The sequence below is a fragment of the Saccopteryx bilineata genome, chromosome 3 (assembly GCF_036850765.1).
Source record: "Saccopteryx bilineata isolate mSacBil1 chromosome 3, mSacBil1_pri_phased_curated, whole genome shotgun sequence".
NCBI lineage: Eukaryota > Metazoa > Chordata > Mammalia > Chiroptera > Emballonuridae > Saccopteryx > Saccopteryx bilineata.
The window spans coordinates 296241708-296260631 of NC_089492.1; the positions used below are offsets into that span (position 1 = coordinate 296241708).

At 54.2% G+C, this 18924-nt stretch overlaps 2 protein-coding genes across 5 annotated transcripts; both read left to right on the plus strand.

The window, feature by feature from the left end:
• Nucleotides 1–216: 216 nt before the first annotated feature.
• Nucleotides 217–7753, plus strand: SYT5 (synaptotagmin 5). 3 transcript variants are annotated; one of them, XM_066271022.1, is made up of 9 exons: nucleotides 217–355; nucleotides 1357–1518; nucleotides 2078–2250; nucleotides 4054–4173; nucleotides 4266–4433; nucleotides 5164–5331; nucleotides 5561–5678; nucleotides 5952–6085; nucleotides 7159–7753. In XM_066271022.1, the coding sequence occupies exons 2-9, from the start codon at nucleotides 1440–1442 to the stop codon at nucleotides 7357–7359; spliced, it is 1161 nt and encodes a 386-aa protein (XP_066127119.1). In that variant the 5' UTR covers nucleotides 217–355; nucleotides 1357–1439; the 3' UTR covers nucleotides 7360–7753. The 3 variants fall into 3 exon arrangements, with proteins under 3 accessions (XP_066127119.1, XP_066127121.1, XP_066127120.1); XM_066271024.1 differs by having other exon boundaries at nucleotides 228–355; nucleotides 1416–1518; XM_066271023.1 differs by having other exon boundaries at nucleotides 248–355; nucleotides 1396–1518.
• A 3721-nt stretch (nucleotides 7754–11474) lies between these two features.
• Nucleotides 11475–18706, plus strand: DNAAF3 (dynein axonemal assembly factor 3). Of its 2 annotated transcripts, XM_066271026.1 has the most exons (12): nucleotides 11475–11568; nucleotides 11687–11775; nucleotides 12061–12203; nucleotides 12601–12694; nucleotides 14489–14646; nucleotides 14954–15136; nucleotides 15239–15364; nucleotides 15482–15604; nucleotides 15844–15973; nucleotides 17164–17275; nucleotides 17856–17930; nucleotides 18015–18706. In XM_066271026.1, exons 2-12 carry the CDS (start codon nucleotides 11691–11693, stop codon nucleotides 18412–18414), a joined length of 1629 nt encoding a protein of 542 aa, XP_066127123.1. In that variant the 5' UTR covers nucleotides 11475–11568; nucleotides 11687–11690; the 3' UTR covers nucleotides 18415–18706. The 2 variants fall into 2 exon arrangements, with proteins under 2 accessions (XP_066127123.1, XP_066127122.1); XM_066271025.1 differs by lacking the exon at nucleotides 11475–11568 and having other exon boundaries at nucleotides 11583–11775.
• Nucleotides 18707–18924: the final 218 nt, after the last annotated feature.

Below are 18924 nucleotides of genomic sequence, written 5' to 3' on the forward strand. Positions count from 1 at the left end.
TACCAGTAACTGAACACGCATGCGCGGCACACACACACACGCATGCACACACATACATACATATATACATACACTGTCTCTTTCAAGGCACACACACATACACTCACATGGTCTCTTCCTCTCTCTCTCTCTCTCTCTCTCTCTCTCTCTCTCAACACACACACCCATACACGATCTCTTCCTCTTCCTCAGCGCGCGCGCGCACACACACACATACACACACACGGTCCATCTCCGCCGCGCCCCCGCTCCGCCGCGCTCCGCTATCAGCACCGAGGACAGCGCCACTCTCCTACGTCAGTCAGGGTTGGCGCCTCAGTGTCTCCCGGGAGGGTCTTGTCCAGCCGCGGAGCAGGTAAGGAGAATGCAGGGACCCCCTCCCTAAGTCCCATCTTCATTCCCATCCCTAGAAGGTCGGGTGTGGGGGACACGGGGGTACCCGGGGAAGGACCAGCAGAGGGGGAGTGGGCGGGCTGGAGCCTGAGCCGGAAGACAGGTGTGCGGGCAAAAAGCCGGAAGGAAGGTGGGAGCAGGCAGGAGCAGGTAGGGGGAGAGAGTGAGCCACCCCGGAGACAGAGACCAGACAACAGGCAGAGGGCTAGGGAGACCCACGCGGGAGCGGCGAGAGGCCGACGGGGGAACGGCCGAGGGTGGGCGGAGGCCGCGGCGCTCACGAAGACAGGTGTGAAGACAGAGCTCGAGACGCGCGGGGGAGAATAACAGGTTGAGAAGGAAGTGGGGGGCCAGCAGAAGCAGCGGGGTAGCCTCCCTGCCCCTCACACTCCCGCAAGAGTGGGAGAGGAAGAGCCTGAGTCTCCGCCAGGGCCAGATGTGGAGGAGAGGCCAGCTGTGGAAGTCTGGACCCACGGGCAAGGCCGGCCCTCCCCACCCTCGCTCGTCCCGGGATCTGCGTCTGGGGTCCTAGGCCCGACAGAGCGCGGAACCCGCCCAGCCCCGCGGGGACTTAGCTTCGCCGTGTAAGCCCCGCCCGTTGTCGTGGCAACAGGCCGTTCCCGGGGCAACCAGCGTGGTTCCCACCCCGCCCCAGCGGAGTCAGGCTTTGCTTTGGGCAACCGGGTGTGCTGATTCCCACGCTGGCCTTCGCCCACTTCCTGTTCAGGTCCTGGAGAGGGGCAAGGAAAAGGCAAAAATCAGCGGGATTTCTGGGGGACCTCGGAGCAAGGGGGCGTCCCTTAGAAATGGAAGTAACTAGGACTTGGAATGCACCCCCGGCGCGGTCCCCCCGTCGCGGGGAGGCTGAAACTACAACCCTCAGCATGCCTCGCGGCAGCTGGCCGATTCCTACACGGCCGGTCGCCGAGGGAGCCGATGGGAATTGGAGTTTTTTGTTGTTAGGAGGACTCAATGGTTGCACGGGTGGGCACGGGAGGTTAGGACGCTTGGTGCCTCCGCAGAAAAGACCGTAGGACTCCGCCGCCATGTTTCCGGAGCCCCCAACCCCGGGGCCTCCAGCGTCCGACACGCCTCCTGACTCGAGTCGCCTCAGCCGCGGTCTTGGTGAGCCAGACCTGGGGCAGGAACAGAGGGAAAGCCCGGCAATGATTCACGGGGCGGGATTCGGACTGTTGTACTCGTTTGGCGGGATAGAAAATCTAGGTGGGATCGTAGTCGGAAACCTGGACTGGAATATCAATGAAATTATAATAATAAAAAGAACAGGTTTGCCGTAAAAACAAGACCAGAATAAGGGGCGTGGAATGGAATGGGAGCTTGGATTGGTGAATTGGAGGGTCCACCAGTCCCTTTTCTTAAAGATAGGAAAACAGGCCTGGGGAGGGGCTAAAAGCATTAGGAGTTGAACAGAAAATTAGAATGTGGGTGAAAGTGACAGGCAAAAAAAAAAAAAAAAAAAAAATCAGATGGTATCAGGTTGGATTAAGGCATCAAATCGTTTTATAGGTGAGATCAGTTGGAAAGAAAACACGGGGAGAAAAAGGAACGGACAGGGTTGGAGGGAAAACAAGGCCAGGATTTCAGCTTCTGCATGTCACCCGGGCTGAGCCAGACGGCTTGCTTCCTAGGGCCTCAATGTCTGTTGTGTCCATGTCCTCTGCAGTGCCCCCCTGGGCCCTGGCCACAATCGTGCTGGTCTCGGGCCTCCTCGTCTTCGGCTGCTGTTTTTGTCTGTACCAGAAGCGCTGTCGGAGGAGATTGGCCAAGAAGAGCCAGGCCCAAGCCCAGGTCTACCTTCAGGAAGTGAAGGAGTTGGGCCAGAGTTACATAGACAAGGTGTGGCCTGGACCAGTGACTCTGCCCTGCCCCTTCCTGCACCCCTGCTCCCTTCCCTCCTCTGTCTGCCTTATTCCCCATCTCCTCTGTGTGTCCAGCTCCATACTGGACTCTGGGGGCCTGGCGATGGACCAGACCTAGAAGAACCTTCCAGTTTGGTGGGGAGGTCAGACGCTCACTCACATTCACAATGCAAGGTGGTATGTGCCACATCCAAGGCAGTACTGGGCATATGGGAACACAGAAGAAACACATGATGGCCTAGAAGGTCCTAGAAGGCTTCCCAGTGGAGGTGACTTCTGTGTTGAGACCCAGGGGACATACAGACTTAACTGAGAGCAGAAAGAAAGGCATTCTTGTTTAGGGAGAGCCTGTGCTGGGGCCTGGCATCTGGGTTGTCAGGCATATTTGGGGAAGGATGAGTCATTTTCACAGTGGATGAGGCATATCCTGTGCTCTAGATCAGTGGTCCCCAACCTTTTTTGGGCCACAGACTGGTTTAATGTCAAAATATTTTCACGGACCGGCCTTTAGGGTGGGATGGATAAATGTATCACGTGATGGAGACAAGCGTCAAGAGTGAGTCTTAGATGGATGTAACAGAGTGAATCTGGTCATTAAAAAAAAATAAAACATTGTCCAGACTTAAATATAAATAAAACAGAAATAATGTAAGTTATTTATTCTTCCTCTGCGGACTGGTACCAAATGGCCCATGGACTGGTATTGGGGACCACTGCTCTATAGTGCAGTGGCTGGAGAGCCAGCCATATTCACATAATGAGGGCGATTGGGAGCCATGGAAATTTTGAGCAGGACAGGGACAGGGTCAAATCGGTGTTAGGATGAACTCTCTGGAATCTACATGGAGGACAGACCTGGGGCACGGAGACCAGGGAGGAGGTCATGTGGCAGCCCTAAGAGGATGAAGGAACCATGAGTTGGAAGAAGCCACTGGAGTGGAAAATGAAAAGACTTGGATGAGCAGTAGGTCTCTGAATGCAGAATGCAATGATGCTCACCCGGGATCCAGAAAACCCTGGGTTTCCAACCAGCTGTGTGGCCTTGGGGAACTCACAGTCCCTCTCTGAGTCTCAAGTTCATGGTCCATAACTGGTATTTCCCCTCCTCCCTTCTTAACAAGTACCTGTTATAATTCTTACCCACAGTGATGCCCTTTAGGGTTCTGGTTTCCAGTTTCCATTTCTATCCCTTAAGCCAGTGACTTCCAAAGGCCATTGTATCACCTGTTAATGGATGTATTGGGCTTGTACAGATCGCTACATTGTACAATGTACGATGCACCTCCGCTGAAGCACAAATTCTGAATCTTGCACCAAACCTGCTGAGTCAGAATCTCTGAAGTGTAGGCATTTTGCCACACTAATCAGAGGAATTCTGATTCACGTTGAATTCTGAAAATTGGTGGCTTAGGTGAAGAAGTCTTCTGATGTTGCTGTTCTACTATAGTTTAGAATGGCAAATACACAGTTTGGTGTCAAAACAATGTAGCGATTTGTACAAGCCCAATACATCCACTAACAGGTGAAATAAAAATCTCCTGCCTCCTTCCTGAAGGCAGTGAGATAATATGACCCTTGTTTTTTCTTGGCTACTGTGGGTGCTTGTCCCATCACTACCTAGCCCCAACCATAGCAGACATCACTAATCAAACACTGACACTGCTTAGCGTGCAAGTACTCAGTTATAATCTAGAGATGTGTGAGTCTCCCAGGCTTCTGGGTCTAGAGGATGAGACTCTCAGGGGAAGAGGTCACCCACCCTTGCCCCTGGCTCCCTAAGGTGCAACCAGAAGTGGAAGAACTGGAGCCGGCTCTCTCCAGGCCAGGGCTGCAGGTGCCAGAGAAGCACGAGCTTGGACGTCTGCAGTACTCACTGGATTATGATTTCCAGAGTAGCCAGGTATGTGTAGAGGAGGGAGAGGCTTTGGAGGGGAAGGTTCCAGGAGGGTTGGGAAGGGAAGCTAAGACTAGCGGCCCCTCCTCACTGTACAGCTGCTGGTGGGCATCCTGCAAGCTGAGGGGTTGGCAGCCTTGGATCTGGGGGGCTCTTCGGACCCCTATGTGCGGGTTTACCTGCTGCCAGACAAGCGGAGACGGCATGAGACCAAGGTGCATCGGCAGACACTGAACCCACACTTTGGGGAGACCTTTGCCTTCAAGGTGAGCACCTGGCTTCAGTGCCCACAGTCGGCAGCCTGTCCCTTTGTACCTGGCACACTGGGGACTGACCCCTTTAGCTTTTTCTGGAGGCAGCCACAGCTCAGGTGGCAGCTACCAGCTCTGCAGACTATTCCAATGGCCCCAAGGTTGCCCCTTTGGGGCACTACTAACCCTTGGGCTGTTTCCTTGGTCTTGGTTGTCCCATTTGGGTTCCATGGACCCCCTCAACTGTTCCCTGGGCCCAATGCCCCACTCGTTGCCTCCACCTGATGTGATGTGCCCGACTTCCTTTATTTTCTTTTTTTTTTTGTATTAAATGAGAGGCAGGGAGGCAGAGACAGACTCTTGCATGCACCCTGATCGGGATCCACCCGGCAAGCCCCCTACCAGGCTATGATCTGCCTGTCTGGGCCGCTGCTCTGTTGCTCGGCAACGGAGCTATTTTAGCACCTGAGGTGAGGCCATGGAGCCACCTTCAGCGCTTGGGACCAACTTTCCTTGAACCATTCGGGCCATGGCGGCGGGAGGGGAAGTGAGAGAGAAAGATAAAGGATAGAGAGAGGAGGGAGGAGGGGTGTAGAAGCAGATGGTTGCTTTTCTTGTGTGCTCTCAGAATTTGAACCCAGGACATCTGCATGCTAACCGATGCTCTACCACTGAGCCAACCGGCCAGGGCTCCCACTTCCTTTCTGACTGTCTCCTTGTGCTCTCTCTGTGCTCCCCCGCCCAGGTTCCCTACGTGGAGCTGGGAGGCAGGGTCCTGGTCATGGCGGTGTACGACTTTGACCGCTTCTCCCGCAACGATGCCATTGGGGAGGTACGGGTCCCCATGAGCTACGTGGACCTGGGGAGGCCAGTGCTGGCTTGGCAGGAGCTGCAGGCTGTTCGACGGGTAGAGGTGAGCATGCGTGGCCATGCCCCCTCAGGCTGGGCCCACCCACCACAACTCTAGGACAATCAGATCCCGTGTCTCCGGCCTACTGGGCTCCAGCTCTTTCACTGCTGTGGCAGGGTACGCCAAGGGCTCTCCTGGCGTTAACTCCAGAGCAAGGGGTAGGGAAGGGGGTCGCAGAGGGCATGGATGCCCAGTGGAGGCCTCTGGTGATGGGTCCCTCTCTGTCTTTTAGCGGGAGGAACTAGGGGACATTTGCTTCTCCCTTCGCTATGTCCCCACTGCCGGGAAGCTCACTGTCATTGTCCTGGAGGCGAAAAACCTGAAAAAGATGGACGTAGGAGGGCTGTCAGGTGCGTGGGAAGAAAGGAAATGGTGGTGGTGCACGGGGGGGGGGTCCTCTGGCTAAGGTTGACAGTTTCTGGGCCTGAGTGAGGGTCTCTTGGGGGAGAGGGAGGTCCAGGCTGCCATGGGAGGGTATAGATTCAACTTAGGTGCGGAGAGGGGAGATGTGAGATGCACGGAGCATCTCTGTGTTGTTCCAAAGAAGTTTCCTGATTCCTCTCAATCTGATCCCCCCCACCAAGCAGGAGGCGGGCTCTAAGAATCCTCCTCCTTCTCCCCAGATCCCTATGTCAAGGTCCACCTGCTGCAGGGCGGCAAGAAGGTGCGGAAAAAGAAAACGACCATTAAGAAGAACACTCTGAACCCCTATTACAACGAGGCCTTCAGCTTTGAGGTGCCCTGTGACCAGGTCCAGGTGAGCTAGACCTGCCCTTAGCCCCTCCAGAACAGCCACAGGCCCTTAGCAACCCCATTGCTAGAGGAAGGGAGGCTCTTTAGCAACCTCGAGAAACCAGAGCCCGGAGGTGGCGGGGGGTCTCAGGTTGTGTTTCCAATTTCCTTCTGGGAGGAGCTGGTTACCCCACCCCAGAGGCAAGACCAGGATGCCCCGCCCCCTCAGTAGCCATGGTTACTAAGAAAAAAATACTTTACAACCCATAAGGGACAGGTCCCACCACACATTTAAGAGTCCTGGAGGCAGGCCCTGGCTGGTTGTCTTAGGGACATAGTGTTGGCCCCGTGTGTGGAAGTCCCAGGTTCAATTCCCGACCAGGGCACACAGGAGAAGCACCTATCTGCTTCTCCACCCTTCCCCCTCTCTTTTCTCTCTATCTCTCTCTTCCCCTCCTGAAGCGAAGGCTCTATTGGAGCAAAGTTGGTGGCTCAGGTGCTGAGGATGGCTCCAAGGCCTCCACTTCAGGCACTGGAATGGCTCCTGCTGCAAGGGAGCGATGGCCCAGATGGGCAGAACATCACCCCCTAGTGGACATGCTGGGTGGATCCCGGTCGGGCACATGCGGGAGTCTGTCTGTCTGCCTCCCTGCTTCTTGCTTCAGAAAAAAAAATGTCCTGGAGGCTTTCCCCGCTTAGGAGGCTTCTCCCTGAACTTGTGGAATTCAGACACGTTCTCATTTGGCCGAGTCCTCTTGGCTAGAGAGTGACAGGACAAGTAAAACCAGGCATGTCTGACACCAAAAGCTCCCTAAGGAGCCTCACAACAATCCCTTAGCAATGGAGTCGTGAGGGTCTCTGGCCTGTGGAGTCTGATGGCAAAGGAAGAAAGACTGCAGAGCCCCGTCTCAGGGCAGGATCTCCCTACTCACTTCCCACACCCTCCCAGACCGCTTCAGGGGCCCTTGAACCCAGGACCCTAACGAGGCCCCCCGAGATGCTTCGAGAAAGGGGTTCTTCTGAGCAATGTTACCTGAGTCCCTCCAGGTACCTCCTTCCCCACTCTCCTGTCTCCTCTTCCTCTTCTGCCCACCCCAGAACGTCCAGGTGGAGCTGACCGTGCTGGATTATGACAAGCTGGGCAAGAATGAGGCCATCGGGAAGGTGTCTGTGGGGACAGAGACCGGTGGGGTTGGCCTGAGGCACTGGGCGGACATGCTGGCCAACCCTCGGCGTCCCATTGCCAAGTGGCACTCGCTGCGTCCCCCTGACCGAGTGAGGTCACTGCCTGCGCCATGACCCCACCTTAAGGCCCTTGACCCCATATGCCTGTCTAAAGCCACCCTCAGGCAGGCCCACCTTTAAACCTGCTCTGGGCACTAGCTCCCCCACTCCTCCCCTCCCCCCTCCCCCCCTCAACCCCAGCCATCTGATGCATTTCTGCCCTCTCACCTCCATTTTGCCAATCATGCTGACTTGCCAACTCCCCTACCACACATACTCAGAAGCCCCATGACCCCTGGGGGAGGGGAACAGTTTGGGCTTCCTCCAACCCACCCATTGTCCTACCCTTGGCTGTGACAATCAGAGATCCCATTTTCCTGTCTCCATTTCCTACACAGGATCACCTATCCCCTCCCCAGGCTTACTCCTGCCCTGCTCCTAGGGCCAAATAAATACTCAGTAACCTGGGTGGCTTGGCTCTTTGTTGGAGGTGGGCAGGGGCAAGGGCCGGTGCTCAAAAGGGAGCCTCCAGGGGCGGGGATCACACAAGGGCAGAGGCAGGGTTACCCATCCTCGGAACATACTGAGGGAAAATCACCCTCCCAGCCGCTGGTTTATCCGTCCATTCATCCCTTCATTTTTTCATCCCTCTGAGGACTGTAAGGAGTCAATGAGAGTTTGCTTACTCTCTTTGGTCATGACTTGTCCAAGGATCATGGAGCTGATGAAGAGAAGAGGCAGAGAGCCGAGCCTCCTTGGATGCTGCACCCCGTGTTGGATGTTGGAGCTTACCTGGAGACGTGTCTCATTCAATTCTCTGTCCAAATCACAGACAGGTTCTCACCTGGCCAGAGTCTCTTGGCCGAAAGTGACAGGACAACATGTAAACCCAGGCAGGTCTGACACCAAAAGCCACCTTGTCAAGTGTCCTGCTGTCTGGTCCCTCAAATATAAAGTAGTGGGAGTCCCAGGTGGACTGTAGTGGCCATTCTGCTGGGAAGGCAGGAGCAGAACTCAAGAGGATGATCCCCAGCTAAGGTTGAAAGGATGCACTGGATTTTTCCAGGGGGGACATGGAGAAGGATGTTAGCGGGAAGAAAGCAAAGAATGGCCTGACCAGGCGGTGGCGCAGTGGATAGAGCGTCAGACTGGGATGCGGAAGACCCAGGTTCGAGACCCTGACGTTGCCAGCTTGAGCGCGGGCTCATCTGGTTTGAGCAAAATCCCACCAGCTTAAGCCCAAGATCACTGGCTCCAGCAAGGGGTTACTCGTTCTGCTGAAGGCCCACAGTCAAGGCACATGTGAGAAAGCAGTCAATGAACAACTTACTAAGGTGTTGCAACGCGCAATGAAAAACTAATGATTGATGCTTTTCATCTCTCCGTTCCTGTCTGTCTGTCCCTCTCTCTAACTCACTCTATGTCTCTGTAAAAAATAAATAAATTAAAAAAAAAAAAAAGAAAGCAAAGAATGCAGTCCTGGAGGCAGGAGAGGACTTGAGCACTTCCTCTGCTGTGCTGTTACCAACTCTCTGAAGCCCTAGTGTGTTGTTTCCCCATTTCCGTGGTGAAAATACTGCTGTTGTGGCCGATTTCAGGCCCTCAATGTGAAGTCATCAAATATGCAGGTGAAAAGAGATGTCTACCAACATACCAACAAATAGTATTTGAGGATCCCAAAATTTAAAGCAAAGCCAAACAAACAACCTGCCCCCAAACAAAACAGTAATCAAGATAAATAGTATTTTTAACGCGATATTTTTAAAAAGTTAATGCAACGAAAAATATCTATAATGGACAAAATACAAAAACTAAAGACAGGATCAGACCTTGCATGTGGACCATTGTGCTTTATCCTGATTCTGGCACTGGTCCTAATAAAATTTTACAAAGATCGCTTGTGGTCTCAATTTACCTGTTTGATTTTTTTTTTATTTTAAAATTTTTTAAATTCATTTTTAGAAAGGAGAGAGAGAGAGGGAGACAGAGAATTAAATTTTTTTAAATTCATTTTTAGAAAGGAGAGAGAGAGAGGGAGAGAGAGGAGAGAGAGACAGAGACAGAGAAGGGGGGAGGAGCTGGAAGCATCAACTCCCATATGTGCCTTGACCAGGCAAGTCTAGGGTTTTGAACCGGCGACCTCAGCATTTCCAGGTCAAAGCTTTATCCACTGCGCCACCACAGGTCAGGCTACCTGTTTGATTTTTTAAACTATTGCATTAAAATAGTATTTCCTTTGTGTAGGTACAATAGATGTAAATAACCTTAAGATCATAATAGTAAAATAAGAAGTGATGGGTCTGACCAGGCTGTGGCGCAGTAAATAAAGCATCGAACCGGGACGCAGAGGACCCAGGTTAGAAATCCCGAGGTTGCTGGCTTGAGCTCAGGCTCACCGGCTTGAACACGGGGTTGCTGGCTTGAGTGTGGGATCACAGATATGACCCTATGTCGCTGGCTTGAGCCCAGAGGTCGCTGGTTTGAAGCCCAGGATCGCTGGCTTGAGCAAGGGATCACTTGGTCTGCTGTAGTCCCCTGGTCAAGGCACATATGAGAAAGCAATCAATGAACAAACAATCAACCAACAACTAAGATGCTGAAACGAAGAATTGATGCTTCTCATCTCTCTTTCTGTCTGTCTGACTCTGTCTCTGTCAAAAAAAGAAAAAAGAAGCGATGAGTTTTAAATGTGTATTACCTTTATTTTAACCTAATGTATGTAATTGCAATTTAATTTTTAGGAATTTAGTAAAAATTTTAATTTTTAGTAATTACTGAGTGTAATTCCCAGGTCACAAAATTCCTGAAAATTTGACAACCGGGTGCCAGTGCTGGCTGGCCACACACTTTGCTGTGTTTTTTTCCAATAACTTAAAGAAAAAATTATTGATTTTATAGAGAGGAGAGAGAGAGAGATAAGTGGGAGGAACAGGAAGCATCAACTCACAGCGGCTGCTTCCCATATGTGCTGGGACGGGGAAAACCCAGGATCTCAAACCGGCGACCCCAGCACTCCAGGTCAGTGGTCCCTCTACTGAGCCACCACAGATCAGGCTTAGCTGTGTTTCCTACGAGTTGAGAAGCCCTGTGTTCTAGAAGCAGGGTGAGGGGGAAAGGGGACACAAATGTCTATAATTTAAGGTCTAGGACACCTCACTTTGATTTGGATTAATCAAGATTCAGTTCAATTCTGCCTGGCCAGGCGGTGGCGCAGTGGATGGAGCGTTGGACTGGGATGTGGAGGGCCCAGGTTCAAGAACCCGAGGTCGCCAGATTGAGCGTGGGCTCATCTGGTTTGAGCAAAAAGCCCGCCAGCTTGAACCCAAGTTGCTGGCTCCAGCAGGGGGTTACTCGGTCTGCTGAAGGTCCGCGGTCAGGGCACATGTGAGAAAGCAATCAATGAACAACTAAGGTGTTGCAACGCGCAATGAAAAACTGATGATTAATGCTTCTCATCTCTCTCTGTTCCTGTCTGTCTGTCCCTGTCTATCCCTCTCTCTCTCTGAAAAAAAAAAAAAAAAAAGATTCAGTCCAATTCTAATTTTTTTTTTTTTTTTTGTATTTTTCTGAAGCTGGAAACCGGGAGAGACAGTCAGACAGACTCCCGCATGTGCCCGACTGGGATCCACCCGGCACGGGGCGACGCTCTGCCCACCAGGGAGCAATGCTCTGCCCCTCCGGGGCGTCGCTCTGCCGAGACCAGAGCCACTCTAGCGCCTGGGGCAGAGGCCAAGGAGCCATCCCCAGCGCCCGGGCCATCTTTGCTCCAATGGAGCCTTGTTGCGAGAGGGGAAGAGAGAGACAGAGAGGAAGGAGGGGGGTGGAGAAGCAAATGGGCGCTTCTCCTATGTGCTCTGGCCGGGAATCGAACCCGGGTGCCCTGCATACCAGGCCGACGCTCTACCGCTGAGCCAACCGGCCAGGGCCCCAATTCTAATTTTAAATTAGCCCTGGCTTCACCCATCCCAGTTTAGACCTCCCCAGACTTCCCCTCAACTTCTCCCAGCATCGTCGTCATGACAACCGCGTCCTCTTGCGGTCTTTTCTTGCACTCCAGGATAGCCGTCCCTCCGTACTCCCATTGGCCAAAAGTTCTAAGTGGGCGGGAACAGCTCCTTCGCATTGGTGGATTGATAGGGGCGGTGCCAGCTCGCATACTCCCGTTGGCTGGTTGATCAAAAAAGGGCGGGGACTATGGACAGCAGTTGTCCAGCGGGATCGGCACCGCAGCCCAGCACCTAGGAGCTTGGGAGGGGAAGTCTCAGGATATTTGGAAGGATAAAGGTGAGGGAGGGAGGGGGTTACCTGAAGGAAAAGGGCAAGAAGTCAGAGGAGGTGAGAGGGGAATGGGTGGACGACACAGAGACGATGTTTGGGAATCTCCTGGATGTCTGTCCCGCAGGGCGATGACCACACCAGCAGGCTCCGGCGCGGGCTTCGGCTCCGTGTCCTGGTGGGGCCTGTCCCCGGCGCTGGACCTGCAAGCTGAGAGTGAGTCCCCCACCCCAGAACCACATCTGTCACAGCGGCTGCCATCACAGCCTGGCAGAGGGTGCGCTAACGTTCTTCGAGGCTCCAACGGCGGGGGGCGCCCCCGAGGCAGTCCGGGTAGCCTCTCTGAGGACTACGAGTCCCAGAATGCTTAGAGGCACAGCTCCCTTAGAACCTATGCCACAGGTGCAAGTCCTGCTGGGAGTTGTAGTCCATTGTGCTGGGAGGCGGCTGCAGTGGACGCTTTTCAGCCCACCAACCGGCAGCCTGCTGTCGTCTTGTTAGGTCCTCCTGTGGACCCAGACTCGCAGGCCAATGCAGAGCACGGGACCCCCGAGCTAGATGTGCTGCTGTTGGGTTCTGTGGATGGGCGCCACCTGTTGAGAACCCTGGCCCGGGCAGCGCTCTGGCCTGGCAGGAGATTCCACGTGAGCTGGGATTCTTATTCTCGGGTGTGGAAAGAGGAGGATGAATATGATAGTCTAGATTCCTGAGTCTTTGAGGGAGGAGGGATCTGGGGGCCTGGACTCCTAGGTTTGAGGGAGGTGGAAGCTGGGAGCCCCCACCTATGTGTCCAAAGGAAGGAAGCGTCTGGGGTTGGGGACTCCTGGGTTCAAGTGGAAGTACCCAAGGACAGGGTCTCCTGAGTAGTGGTGGGAAGAGGAAGAGGGTTCTGAGAGCCAAGACTTGTGTTTGAGGAGGGGATGGTGGGGTACAGGACTCCTGGGTCCTATAGAAGGAAGGGGCTGGGGTCTTCCACTCCTGAGTCTCCTGGGAACCAGAGACACAGATCTCAGAATCTTTCTGCCCTGTTCACCCTTCCAGTTCTACATCCTGGAGAATAATCTGGAAGCTGTGGCCCGACACATGCTGATCTTCAGCCTAGCCCTGGAGGATCCTGAGAAGCTGGGGCTGCAAGGTCAGCTGCAAGGACGAAGGCGTTCTGGCCCTCAGTCCCTTCCTCATCCCCGCAGGGATTCTGGCTTTTCAAGGGTGCGATGAAAAACGTTGGACGTTGGCCCTGGCCAGGAGGTTCAGTGGAGAGAGCCTTGTACTCGGTGCACCGAGGTCGTGAGTTAGATTCCCAGTCAGGGTACATGACAAGAAGCATCCCATGAATACACAACTAAATGGAACTAAGTGAAAGAACGAGTTGATGTTTTTCTCCTTTTCTCTTTCTCTCCCATCTTCTATTTCCTTCTTTTCTTTCCTCTCTCTCTTTCCCCACATATGGGAGTTGATGCTTCCTGCTCCTCCCCACTTCTCTCTGTCTCTCTCTCTCTCTTCTCTAAATTGAATAAATAAATTTTAAAAATTTTTAAATAAATATATTGATGTAGATGTGTGTGAATACAACTAAAGGTATATAGTTTTCTTATAAGATCCTTAACTAAAATGAAACAATTTATACTATAACATTTCTAAAAAATTTTTAAAAAGATTTTATTTATTGATTTTAGAGAAAGAATAGAGAGAGAGAAAGGCAGGAGGAGGAGCAGAAAGCAGCAACTCATAGTTGTTGCTTCTCGTATGTGCTTTGACCAGGCAAGCCTGGGGCTTTGACCCAGCGACCTCAGCATTCCAGGCTGATGCTTTATCCACTGCGCCACTACAGGTTAGGCTATAACATTTTTTTTAACACACATGTATCTGCATCTCCATCTGTAACCTTTATTTTTATTTTTATTTTTTGTATTTTTCTGAAGCTGGAAACGGGGAGAGACAGTCAGACAGACTCCCGCATGCGCCCGACCGGGATCCACCCGGCACGCCCACCAGGGGGCGACGCTCTGCCCACCAGGGGGCGTCGCTCTGCCGAGACCAGAGCCACTCTAGCGCCTGGGGCAGAGGCCAAGGAGCCATCCCCAGCGCCCGGGCCATCTTTGCTCCAATGGAGCCTTGGCTGCGGGAGGGGAAGAGAGAGACAGAGAGGAAGGATGGGGGGGTGGAGAAGCAAATGGGCGCTTCTCCTATGTGCCCTGGCCGGGAATCGAACCTGGGTCCCCCACACGCCAGGCCGACGCTCTACCGCTGAGCCAACCGGCCAGGGCCTGTAACCTTTTTTTTTAAAGAGAGAGAGAGACAGACAGACAGGGACAGGAAGACAGGAAGGAAGAGAGATGAGAAGCATCATTAATTAACTGAGAGTTGTGGTACCTTAGTTGTTCATTGGTTGCTCTCTCATATGTGCCTTGACAAACAGGTGGGGGTGTATGTGTGTGCGGCTCCAGCTGAGCCAGTGACCCCATGCTCAAGCCAGTGACCTTGGGCTTAAGCCAGCAATCTTTGGCTTCAAGCCAGCGACCATGGAATCAAGTCTATGATCCCACGTTCAAGCTGGCGACCTTGGGGTTTTGAACCTGGGTCCTCAGCGTCCCAGGCCGATGTTTTATCTACTGTGCCACTGCCTTAACCTTTTCATTTTTAAGGCAAGGGAAATATAAACATAAAATTCAGGATTGGGGTTACCTGGGAGGAGGAGAGGAATAGGTGAGGAGACCTAGGTAAGGTGTAAGTTATTCTCATTCTAGCTATTGCAGAGGATAGAGAGTTTTCCGGGTCCGTTGCATCTGTTATATGATTAATGATAAGATTTTATAAAGAAGGTATGTGTCATGTAGAATGTGTCCTATAAAAGAGGTACGAGACACTGGTCTCATTTCTGGGCTGACTCCTCTGCTTCTCCCACTACTTTTCTTCCCCGTCCCCACAGAGAGGAGCGAGATCTTCCTGGAAGTGTGGGGGAACGCGCTGATGCGTCCCTCGGTGGCCGCCTTCGTGCGCGCGCAGGCCAGCCGCCTGGCACGCCTAGTTCCGGAGCCTGATCTCCTGGCGGAGGAGCTGCCCTGGCTCAACCTGGGCGCCCTGAAGGTGCCTCCGCCCGGCCTCCATCCTTCACCGCCTGGTGACACCTGGGTGGCCACGGGAAGAATGGAGATAGGCAGTCCAAGAGGGTTTGCGTTGATGGAATGGGCTGGGGTCTCAGGAGTTCGAACCCCAGCTCCCCTGCTCCAGCTGTGGGATTTGGCTCAAAGGGTGGCTTCTCCCTGTGTCCTCATCTGAGAAACGGGAGAAAGGTGCCCACACCCTGAAATGGAAAGCAGGGTAAAGCAGGAAAGGCTGCTCTCCCTAAAGCCCCTCTCCCTCGCTCTCTCCCCACGCGTGCCTGGATGCGCAGTTCCGGGAGCGTGACGCCCTGGAGGCCGTGTTCCGCTTCTGGGCAGGCGGGGAGAAGGGGCCCGAGACCTTCCCCGTGAGCCGCCTCTGGGACCTGAGACTGCGCCACTACCTGGGCTCCCGCTATGATGCCCGCCGCGGTGTCAGCGACTGGGACCTGCACATGAAGCTGCACGACCGCGGGGTGCGGAGGCTGGGGTCTCCAGTCCCGGGTGTGAACGGGAAAAGGACGGGGGCCTATAATCCGGATTCACTGAGGACTCTCTTCTTCCCACTCCCCTCCCAGGCCCAAGTCATCAACACCCGCGAGTTTAGGCGCTGGAGGGAGACAGGCATCGCCTTTGAACTCAGAGACTCCAGCGCCTACCAGGTGCCCAACCGGACTCTGGCGTCTGGTCGCCTTCTGAGTCACGTGCGTGTCTCCTCCCTGCCCTGGCTCGCTCCTTCTTTGGGGGGGGGGGGGGACACCCAGGCACCCAGGAACCCGGGTCACCAACATCGACCTCCTCCTCTCTCCCTGACTTCCCAGCGCGGGGAGCGTGTGGCAGCACGAGGGTACTGGGGGGACATCGCCACCGGGCCCTTCATAGCCTTTGGCATTGAAACGGACAATGAGAGCCTCCTGCGGACCAGCAATGGGCAGCCTGTAAAGGTGTGTGCAGCACCGGGATTGGTTTGCGAGGCCCCGCCCCCTGAATTCAACCCCCGCCCACAAGGCCCTAGATTCCTCCTCCGCGGACTAGGCCCCACCCCTCCCTACTTCTTCCTAAACCTAGTCCAGGAATCCAAGCTCGCCCCTCAGATGTTAACCTATGGGGATTGTGGGGGCGAGAGGTTGCGCACTTTAAGTGCCGTCCTAACCAGCTGCTGGCCATGCCCCTTGCCCCGCAGACTGCGGGCGATATCACGCAGCACAATGTGACAGAGCTGTTCCGTGCGCTGGCCGCCTGGGGGCAGCCGAGCGTCACCCAGGGAGACCCCAAGGAGGTTCCGGGCGACGCGAATGGAACCCGGGAGCCTGGTAAGCGAGAAATTCAGCTCTCTCCCTTGAGATGGGAGGCCAGGCTTGGGTCATTACGTAGACAGACACATACATCATCCTCCGGGCCAAGTCCCGGGCTTCCGTTCCGGCTCCAGGTGTTTCAAGTGACAGTGCTGGGTGTGGGTTGATCGCCAGGGTTGATTGGACTGATCTGGTTGGCTAGGTGGGTGTCTCCTCCCCCCTCACCGCTCCATGGGCGTCCCTCCCGAAGCTACACCCTGGGTCGAAGAGGACAACCTTCCCCAATAGAGGAGAGGACTGTTCTTTGGTCAATGGTATACGAGTAGCTGCGCTCCCCTGCTAGAACTTCCAAACTCACAAGCGCCAGCGTGGATTGATCTGGTTCCCAGCGCCTGGACAAGTGGTTCCTGACTGTCCGTTTCTTTTTCTCTCTTCTCTTTATCTCTCCCTTTCCTAAGTCCTGACACCACTTTTAGCGTTCTGAATTCCAATGATAGAATTCCGATCCTACCAGCAGAAGGGTAAGAAGCTAAGAACAATCAATCTAACACGGTGCAGGATCCCCGGTCACTTTTGGAGAGACACCCCTCTTCCCGGATCTGGTTGTGCCTCCTCCAACCATCCCCAGCCTGCCCCCATGTCTGGACGCCCTGTCTAGCCATGGGCCACTCTCTTGTCCTCTTTTGAGCCTCAGTTGCCTGGTCTCTAAAATGGGTTACTACCTACCACACCAACCGTCCCAGAATCCACCTAAGAGAAAGGATGAGAGCCCTGGCCGTTTGGCTCAGTGGTAGAGCGTCGGCCCGGTGTTTGGAAGTCCCGGATTCGATTCCCTGTCAGGGCACACAGGAGAAACACCCATGTGCTTCTCCACCCCTCCCCCTCTCCTTTCTCTCTGTCTCTCTATTCCCCTCCTGCAGCCAATGCTCTATTGGAGCAAAGCTGACCCGGGCGCTGAGGATGGCTCCATGGCCTCCGCCTCAGGCACTAGAATGGCTCTGGCGCAACGGAGCAAAGCCTCAGATGGGCAGAGCATTGCCCCCTGGTGGGCATGCCAGGTGGATCCCGGTCGGCTGCATGTGGGAGTCTGTCTGCCTCTCCGCTTCTAACTTCGGAAAAATACAAAAGAGAGAAGGGATGAGAAAGGGAAGTATTATCTACTAGTTTTGTGCGTCTGCCTAACTAATTGTGCTGGTCTTCCCCAACAGCCCCCAGCCCAGAATCGTTCACTATCCACTTCCTGCCACTCGGCTCGGCTCAGGCCCTCCACCACAAGAGCTGCTACAAGGGTCAGTTCCAGCTTCTCTACGTGGCCTGTGGGTAAGAGGGCCTGGGGTGTCCTAGGCTTCCTTCCCCCAGTAACTCCTCCCTCAGACCCAGGAGTCCAGGTTCCCAGACTTTGCTCTCTCTCTCTCTCTCTCTCTTTATTTTAAGTGAGAGGTCGGGAAGCAGATAGACAGACTTCCCCATGTTCCCTGACTGGGAGCCACCAGGCAAGCCCCCTACCATGTGGGGCCGCTGCTCCATTGCTCAGCAACTGAGCTATTTTAGTGCCTGAGGCGAGGCCATGGAGCCATCCTCAGTGCCCAGGGCCAACTTGCTTTAACCATTCGAGCCATGGCTACAGGAGAGGAAGAGAGAGAAAGAGAGAGAAAGAGAGAGAGAGAGAGAGAGAGAGAGAAAGGGGGAAGGGGAGGCGTGGAGAAGCAGATGGTTGCTTCTCCTGTGTGCCCTGACCAGGAATCAAACCCGGGACTTCCACACGCTGCCGGGATGATGCTCTACCACTGAGCAAACTGGCCAGGGCCAAGCCCTTTCTCTATTAGTGTTCCAGTCCTCAGATCCTCCTCCCTAAAGACCTGAAAGTCTGAGCCTCAGCCCTCCCTTTTTCTCTCTGCAGGATGGTTCATCTTCTCAGCCCCGAGCTCGGGGCCTGCGTGGCCCCGGGAGGACATCTGATTGTGGAATTAGCCCGGTGAGCCAGCTCAGTGCTGGGCAGGGAATCAGGCTGGGAATGAAAGAAAACCTGGTCCCCTAACACGCCACTTCTCGATTTCAGGTACCTGGTGGATGTGCGGCAGGAACAGCTGCAGGGGTTCTCTGACCGGGTTGGGGCACTGGCTCTGGCAGCCGGATTCACCCCACAGGCCGGGGCCGGGCCTTCAGAGACCTTCGCTCGCTTCTCTAAGCCTGGGGACTCTGCTCCTGTTGATGCAGCAATGGAATCCGGGACTCCACCCCCTGAAATTTTGGCTCTGCCCCCTGAGGCAACAAACCAGCCCTCTGAGGACCTGACTCGGCCTCCCCAAGGTCGAATCTCAGTCTCTGAATCCTTCACACTGCCCTTAGAGTCTCAGGCTTCACTCGAGGCGTTGGCCCCACCCACAGGGAGTCAGACCCCTGAACAGGAGAGTCTGACGGAATCCTCAGAGGCCGCGTTCCCCATCTCTAACCCCTAAAGTCAAGTCCTGGAATTAGAACCCGCCTCTAGAACACTCAGTTATAACCTTCACATTGTCTTTCAGCCCCAGAGGTGTGGCTCGAAATTCAGATTCCATTTTTTGAGATTCTGTATTCTGTCCCTTGAATTCTAAATTGTTCTCAGAATTCTACACTCTACTCCCCAGACTCTAAGTGAAGTCTAGAGATCCAGCCCTGGGTCTCAGGTCCTCTGCTTGGTCCCCAGGTGTCCCGTTCCTAACTGGGTGTTGGGGATGTCTCCTCTTCTGACCTGTGCGGTCCCAATAAAGGCAGCGGGCTATTCTCTGTCGGTGTGTCTGTCACCAGGGCTGGGAGTGGGAAGGCCCCGGAGAGATCCAGAGAGGAGAGCCCAGACCAGATATCTGGTTTTCCGAATGGACTTTGGAGTTGATTACCCAGGACTGTCGCCTGAGAGCCCAGGCACCAGACACCTGGGTCCTCAAATAAATCAACAAGATTTTTTTTGGGGGGGGGCTAACCGGTTTTAG